The following is an 8,832-nucleotide window of genomic DNA, read 5'->3' as shown; positions in this document are numbered from 1 at the left end:
TTTCACACTCTCCTCTTCAACAATACGGTCCCTCTCGTTCGTAAATACTGAAGAAAAGTACTCATTCAAGACCTCTCCTATCTCTTCCGACTCAATACACAGTCTCCCATTACTGTCCTTGATCGGACCTACCTTCGTTCTCGTCACTGAGGACAGATGCCAACTCGCCGACACCACCTCCTACTGTCTCCCCGACCACAGCCCCACCTTTCCCCACAAAACCATCATCTTCAACACCATCAACAAACTCATCACCTCAGGTGACCTCGCATCCTCCACCTCCAACCTCCGAGTCCTGCAACCTCTCACCACCCACTTCTATCTCTTACCCAAAATTCACAAACTTAACTATCCTGGTTGACCGAATGTCTCCTGTCCTACCAAGCTCATTCCACTTATCTTTACTCTGTCCTGTCCCCCTTAGTCCAGGAACTCCCCAAGTAAGTTCAAGACACCACCCACGCCTTCCACCTCCCCCAGCCCCCAAAATCTCATCTTTACCATGGGCATCCAGACACTCTACATCTGCATCCCCATGAGGAAGACCTCAAAGCCCTCCATTTCTTCCTCTCCTGCTGACCCACCGAGTCCCCTCCATTGACACTGCCCTCCCCTAAATAACTTTTTTCAATCCTCCCACTTCCTACAAACCAGAGGGGTGGCTATGAGTATTTGAATGTGTCCCAGCTATGGCTGCCTCTTTGTAGAATACATGTAACAGTCCCTCTTCCACAGCTACACGAGCACCATTCTCCACCTTTTCCTCAGTTACAACGATGGCTGACGGTATCAGTGCAGCCTCGTGTTCCCACAAGGAGCTTGAACATCCACTACACCAACATCTTCCACCCTCACCTCAAATTCATCTGAACCATTTCCAACACCTCCCTTCCCTTCCTGGACCTCTCCAGCGACCAACCTAACACTGACATCTACTTCAAGCCCACCGACTTCCACACTACCTTGACTACACATCCTCCCACCCGCTTCCTGTAAAAACATGATCCCCTACTCCCAATTCCTCCACCTCTGCATATCTGCTCTCAGGATGAGCGATTCCACTCCAGGGCATTCCAGATGTCATCCTACTTCCAGGATCATAATTTTCCCTCCCCTCTTATCCCTCAATCGTATCTCCTCCATTTCCCGCACATTGCCCTTGACACGCAGACGCACAGGTGCCAAGAATAGAATCCCTCTGGTCCTCACATTCAGTCCCACTAATCTCCAAGTCTGGTGTATCATCCACAGCCAATTTTTGCTACCTACAGTTAGACCACACCTCCAAAAGCATATTTCTCCCCACCTTCTATCTACATTCTATAGGGGCCATTTTTTCCATGACCCCCTCTTTAGGTCCACACTCCCTACCAAATCCTTCACCACACCAGGCACCTTCCCCTATCGCTGTAAGAGATACAAAACCTACCCACACCTCCCCCCTCACTTCCATCCAAGGCCCCAAAGGATCATTACAAATCCGACATAGATTTACTTGTATATCTTCAAACCTCATTTACTGCATTTGTTGCTCTCAATGTGGACTCCTCTACATCTGAGAGACTGAGTGTAAACTCACAGAACAGTTTAGGGAACATTTCTGGTCCCTATACACCCACCAACCCCACCTTCTTGTGGCCATCCATTTCAACTTCCTGTTGCACTCCCCATTGACCTTTCCATTCCGAGTCTCCTCCACCACCTAAACAAGGCCGTCAACAAACTGGAGGAGGAACACCTCATCTTCCACCTCGTGAGCCTACAACCACATGGCTCAACATTGAATCCACCAGTTTCCACTCCTCCGACCCATCCCAGATCCAGTCCTCCAACTCAGCATCACCCTCTTGATCTGACCTACCTGGCATCTTCCTTCCCACCTGTTCACTCCCCACTTCACACTGACCAATCACAATCACCACCTACCTATCTCCATCCTGATAACCCTTCCCCAGCCCCATATCCTCCCCCATTTATTTCTCCGGTCCCTTCCCCCTCCCCAGTCCTGATGAAGGCTTCAGTCCAAAACATTGACTCTCTTGCTCCTCAGAAACTGCCTGACTTGCTCTGCTTTTACCAGCACCATACTTTATTGATTCTATCCCACTTGCCAGGCCAGTAATGACTCTTGCCTTCCTTTGCTAACACACAGATGATATATCCACCAGTGAGCAAAAGCTTGCAGTATTGTCCTTTCTATTTTCCACAAATCTGAACCAAACCCGACCCTTAGCCCAGAATGGCTTACATGAGATTCCTTCATTGCAGAGCTACCAAAATAAAAGCTTTCACCCTAGTTTTACTAAACTTCAAAGCATCCATTGTTCTACAAAGAACCAAGTCCAACTATGTTGCTGCCAAAGTACCAGGCAAGTCCCAGTGAATCTCCAACTCCTGTCACCTTTCTAGTGCTATTAAGTTTTTATGAAGCTTGTTCATTTAATGTTTTTATTATGACTTCTCAGCTTTAAATTTTTCAGTAAATGCTAGTTTTTAAAAAGTAATTAACATTCTAGGTTTGAGTCCTAAGATTATATGTGTTCCATGAAAAACTTACATAGAATCATAGAGATGTACAGCATGGAAACAGACCCTTTTGTCCAACTCATAAAAGGTGAAAAACAAATTCACGGTCTGTCGTTATAAAATTATAAGGGGCATGGAAAAGGTCAATCGACAAGGTCTTTTCCCTGCAGTAGGGAAATCCAGAACTAAAGGGCATAGGTTTTAGGGGAAAAATTTAAAAGGGACTTGAGGGGCAACTTTTTCTCACAGAGGGTGGTGCGTATATGGAATGAACTGCCAGAGGAAGTGGTGGAGGCTGGTACAATGTCAACATTTAAAAGGCATCTGGATTGGTGTATGAATAGGAGGGGTTTAGAGGGATATGGACCAAGTGTGGGTAAATGGGATTAGATTAGGATATCTAGGAGAAAGTGAGGACTGCAGATGCTGGAGCTCAGAGTCGAGGGTAGTGCTGGAAAAGCACAGCAAGTCAGGCAGTATCTGAGGAGCAGGAGAAACGACATTTTGGAGAGTATGCCCAAAATGTCGACTCTCCTGCTCCTCAGATGCTGCCTGACTGGCTGTGCTTTTCCAGCACTACACCCTAGATTAGGATATCTGCTCGGTTTGGACAAGTTGGACCAAAGGGTCTGTTTCTGTGCTCTACATCTCTGTGACTCTATGTAAATTTTTCAACAAATATGTAAAATCTTAGGATTCAATCCTACAATATTAATTATTTTTTTAAAAACTAGCATTTAGTGAAAATTAAATGTGACTGCTCTATTTTGAAGAGACCAGTAAAATCCAAAATATACACTCTCTATATTGGGTTTTAAAAATACATACCATTTATATTGCCAAGAGATGGACTTGAAATTGGAAATCCAGCAGTAAGAAGCATTGTCCTTCTAATGTAACTCAGTGGTCCTCCTGTTAGATCTTGCTCATCGTTTAGATGTCAGACTAAGAGTGTATGTCTTTTAAATGTCAAGACTTCAGTTGAATTGACACATGAAAGAGATTGAAGCTGCCAATAACAGAATTCTCAGGTTCTCAAGCTGGTTAGAAAATTAAAGTCCATGCTCAGTAAATGCTGTAGGTATGCAGAAATGTCATTATCGATAAGGGAACTGCTTTTTGTGAGGATTTTACAGCAAATGTAATCTTGAGTCAAAATTTCCAGTGTACAAATCAATTTTTTTTTGCACAACCTACCTTTGTATTTATGATATCAGTCATCCAGCCCTGCAGCATTAGTGACAATGAATTTTTGTTCTTCAAAACAAGATTTGAGATTTCCAGTAATGAGTGAGTGCAATTATATTCCTAAAGGTTTAGCTTCTATGAAAATGTGCAAAGATAAATATAGTTTCCTAAAGATCTTTGCCAGCTTTTATATTTACATTGTACAAATATTTCTGGAGTCCTTCCACTATAGCAGGCTAAGGGCACATCTTGGAAGGAAAGATGCATGAGAAAAGTGCTGGAATACAATGCCAACTAAAAACAAATCCATGACCTGCTTGCATTCTGTTTTGTCGTGCTCTCTGCTGAAAATTGATATCCAGTATTTAATAAGGCATCTCTGGCTTACAATAGAAGCCCATAACTATTTCTTGACAAAAATGAATATTTTTAAGTCAAGGAAATGCTGGGAGAGGAGACACTTATTCCGCCTTGTGAGCCTGTTCTGCTAGTTTAGACCATTCAAGTTTATGTACCTTAATATAATTTAGCTATCGCTTTTAGTGTCCTCATTGAACAGCAATTTTCTCATACACAGTCTTGCAAATTGCAATCCATAGCACTTTAGAAAAAAATGAATTGTACAACTACCCTTTGTGGAAAAAATGATTTTGAAGTGCCTGCTTTTTTGGGTTATGCACAATTATTTTTAATTGTCTCACTGGGGGAGGTTATTTTTTTGCAAATGCACTATTGAACTTCTTTATCAGTTCAGAAGCACCTATTAGATTCCCAAAAACTCAAAGCAATTGAAACCATGTCCTGGTCTCAGGTTCTGGAAACTGAACATAGTACTCCAGTCCAGATGAGGTCTGAGCAAGGTTCTGGACAACTGAAGGATCAGTTCAGTTTTGAATTCAAACTTCCATTGATTTAAAGGCTAATGTTCCATGATTACTTTTGGTTTTGTATCTGTATATTAGCTTTCAGTTCCTTGTGTATGTGGGTACCCAACCCTTCAGATACTGCATAGCTTCTAGTCTCTCAAAATATTTGAAAAAGCATTCTGGTTTTCCTTTCTCAGATCCAGAGTGGGTGAGCTTATTTAGGTATCTTGGATTGCCAGTAAAATATTCATGGGGGCACCTTCTCTTAAAATAGGAAAAGGGTCAAAGCCAGGGTACCATAGGGAAATAGGAAATTGGGTCACACTTAAAATGGAAGAACACTGTGGTGCAGATAATGACCAAAAATCAAAACAAATGTAAAGAATAAGCATAGGAATAACATCATAAAGGAAAATTAGAAAGGCTTTAAGGATAACAGCCAGTTAAAAATATGTTTAAACATCTGCAAGCACATTATGAGCAAACAGCAAAGTTATAGAGTCATAGAGATGTACAGCATGGAAACAAACCCTTTGGTCTAATCCATCCATGCCGACCAGATATCCCAACCCAATCTAGTCCTACCTGCCAGCACCCGGCCCATATCCCTCCAAACCTTTCCTATTCATATACCCATCCAAATGCCTCTTAAATGTTGCAATTCTACCAGCCTCCACCACTTCCTTTGGCAGCTCATTCCATACACGTACCACCCTCTGCGTGAAAAAGTTGCCCCTTACATCTCTTTTATATCTTTCCCTTCTCACCCTAAACCTATGCCCTCTAGTTCTGGACTCCCCCACCCCAGGGAAAAGACTTTGCCTATTTACCCTATCCATGCCCCTCATAATTTTGTAAACCTCTATAAGATCACCACTTAGCCTCCGATGCTCCAGGGAAAACAGCCCCAGCCTGTTCAGCCTCTCCCTGTAGCTCAAATCCTCCAACCCTGGTAACATCCTTGTAAATCTTTTCTGAATCCTTTCAAGTTTCACAACATCTTTCCGATAGGAAGGAGACCAGAATTGCACGCAATATTCTAACAGTGGCCTAACCCATGTCCAGTACAGCTGCAACATGACCTCCCAACTCCTGTACTCAATAGTCTGACCAATAAAGGAAAGCATACCAAATGCCTTCTTCACTATCCTATCTACCTGTGGCTCCACTTTCAAGGACTCCACTTTCAAGGAGCTATGAACCTGCACTCCAAGGCCTCTTTATTCAGCAACACTCCCCAGGACCTTACCATTAAATGTATAAGTCCTGCTAAGATCTGCTTTCCCAAAATGTTGAAGGGCAGAGATGGTAAAGAAGAAATGCCTTTTTTTTAAACCAGGCAGGTGCACATTGATATAACAGAACCACAAGGGGTGAGTAGAGCACTTTTGGAAGTTATTATTCACAAGAATTGGTATGGAATAAGTTATTCAAATTTAAAATAGATCAGTCACCAGTTCCTAACTTGTGTGATTCACATTTATTTTTCTTCCCTCTCTGTCTCATATCTGTTTTGCTTTGTTCCTGATTTAGATTTACAGACTGAAATGAGGAACTTGTAAGGATCTCTAGATGTTTGTTAATGTTTTCTAGCTTGAGTGCTGTGCACTAGTGCAATTAGGCTGCCTACAGCCACTGGCATTTGAAAATGCAATCAATCACTGAGAACCAAGGGATGGAACTTTGCTCTAGCTCTTAAATTAAAAAGAATTTAAGATAAATTACTCATGCCATACATCAGTTGTGTTGGCAGCTGTTACTTTATGTACTAGTTTGTCGGTTATGGTTTGTACTGACGGTTGAACATTTTGGAGAATGCTGCTATTTTCAAACCTCTGAACAATTGTGCTTTGTTTTCCAAGAAGTTTAGAATCAGAAAATAGATACAAAGAAACTTTGATATTGCTATTTATTTTGAACAGTTATTTTGGAAAGCTGTGTTCAATTCTGGGGGTCTTCCTGCTATAGGAAAGATGTTGCTAAACTGGAAAGGGTGCAGATAAGATCTACAAGCAAGTTGCCAGGTTTGGAGGGTTTGAGCTCCAAGAAGAGGCTGAAAACACTAGGGCTATTTTCCCTGGAGTATCAGAGGCTGAGGGTGACTTTATAGAGGTTTATAAAATCATGAGGGGCATGGATAGGATGAATAGCCAAGGTCTTTTTCCCACGGTAAGGGTAATTCAAAACTAGAGGGCATAGGTTTAACATGGGAGAGGAAATATATAAATGGGATCTAAAGGACACCTTTTTCATACAAAGGGTGGTGCGAGCTGCCAGAGGAAGTGGTGGAGGCTGATACAATTACAATATTTAAAAGGTAACTGGATGGATACATACATAGGAAAGGTTTAGAGGATACAGGTCAAATGCTGCCAAATGGGACAAGGTTAATTTAAGATATCTGGTCAGCATACATGAGTTGGACCGAAGGATCTGTTTCCAAGCTGTATATCTCTTGAGTTATACCTTGCACTTAAATTGCAAACAAGGTTTTAAGTACTCTTGTAAGAACTAAAAAGTTAGTATTTCTTTGTCAAGGTTGTCATATGTCTTGTATTACTGAATGTGCCTTTGCTCACCCTTTTATGCTCACTCCTGTATTATTCATTTAGTGTTTAGTATTTCTTACAATCATGATTGCAGCGTTAGTTCACTTTTTTATTACTGACAAGATTTCTCTTGCTTTGATAGCACTTATTCTCTAGAATGCAGGAGACTGATCCAGACAGTCTAAAGGATCCTATTAAAATTAGTATTCCCCGTTATGTCTTGCGTGGACAAGGAAAAGATGAGCACTATGAGTATGAAGTGAAGGTGAGTGTTTAACCTTCTTTCTAATGTAAATATGGCAATTACAAGTCTTTCATTTCTCAGTTCTAAAATCCCCAAGAGGGAAAATTAACTTTTCCACAGCGATTGTTTTTTACCAGCACAGACCAGATATTCAGTTTAAGTATAAGTTAGGCAAGTCTCTTTTGAGTATGAGAGTATCCATTCTGATGTGTGGTCATTATTAAACGCTGATGTATGATGAGCGTGATTAACATTATAAGTACTCTGAAAATGATTTTATATTGTTAGAGAGCCATCAGTGGCAGGCATAAAATACCACTGCCAGTGATGCACTTCAATGTAATGACTCAATCTCAAAAAAACTGACATTTTCATCTGTCTCCAGTTGAACTGAAAGTGCAGAGACTTTTAGCAAAAGATTTGAAAGGTTCCAGCCTTGATTAAAAGTGACAGCAGCAAGAAAGGAAAGTAGAGGGCAAACTGTCATTGGAATCCCGAGAGGCAGTCCTCTGGAACCATCCTACTATGGAAATATATCATGACTTGAGTATAAACCAGTCCTAATTCAACAGGTACAGAATCATAGAATCCCTACAGTGTGGAAATAGGCCATTTGGCCCAACAAGTCCACACTGACCTTCTGAACAGTAACCCACCCAGACCCATTCCCTTACCCCATAACTCTACATTTACCTGACTAATGCACTTAACCTGCACATCCCTGAACACTATGGGTCATTTAGATAGATCACAGGAGAAGTCATGAATAAGTTATCAGTAGATTTATCAGGACAGCAGTAAAATACAAGTGTATTTTTGCGTATTAAAAATATGATGTAATCTATTATTATTCTGTAGTGATAGTGCATTGCCACCAATGTCCTAATAAAGAACTTGGGCAAGTTCTGAATTCTTAACTTCCTTATGTGTTGACAACTTGTGTGTATCGGTTAGTTTTCAATTCCGCGCCTTCACAAGTTGCAATATTTTGAGAAGGTGGAATTTGGGTCAGCACTTCTGGCTGGTAAACCATTTTCTTTGGAACTGATTAGCAAGGTTAGATCTCATGGAATACAGAGAGAACTAGCCATTTGGATACAGAACTGGCTCAAACGTAGAAGACAGAGTGTGGTGGTGGAGAGTTGTTTTCCAGACTGGAGGCCTGTGCCCAGTGGAGTGCCACAAGGATCGGTGCTGGGCCCTCTACTTTTTGTCATTTACATAAATGATTTGCATGCGACCATAAGAGGTACAGTTAGTAAGTTTGCAGATGACACCAAAATTTGAGGTGTAGTGGATAGGGAAGAGGGTTACCTCAGATTACAACAGGATCTTGACCAGATGGGCCAATGGGCTGAGAAGTGGCAGATGGAGTTTAATTCAGATAAATGCGAGGTGCGGCATTTTGGGAAAGCAAATCTTAGCAGGATTTATACACTTAATGGTAAGGTCCTAGGGA

General features: G+C 41.5%; 1 protein-coding gene across 5 annotated transcripts in view; it reads left to right on the top strand.

Moving 5' to 3' along the window:
- The window catches only part of kif16ba (kinesin family member 16Ba), a 140,818-nt gene that overhangs the window by 90,142 nt on the left and 41,844 nt on the right, over positions 1–8,832 (top strand). For all 5 annotated transcript variants that reach the window (XR_006312617.1, XM_043696646.1, XM_043696647.1 and 2 more), the window contains one exon: positions 7,272–7,394. Coding sequence is in view for 4 of the 5 variants with exons in the window: in XM_043696646.1 (XP_043552581.1) it covers positions 7,272–7,394 (123 nt within the window). In the remaining variant the exon portion in view is untranslated. The remainder of the gene's footprint in view (positions 1–7,271; positions 7,395–8,832) is intronic.

The sequence above is a fragment of the Chiloscyllium plagiosum genome, chromosome 9, assembly GCF_004010195.1.
Source record: "Chiloscyllium plagiosum isolate BGI_BamShark_2017 chromosome 9, ASM401019v2, whole genome shotgun sequence".
NCBI classification, from domain to species: Eukaryota; Metazoa; Chordata; class Chondrichthyes; order Orectolobiformes; family Hemiscylliidae; genus Chiloscyllium; species Chiloscyllium plagiosum.
This window is presented reverse-complemented; position numbering and strand designations above follow the sequence as displayed.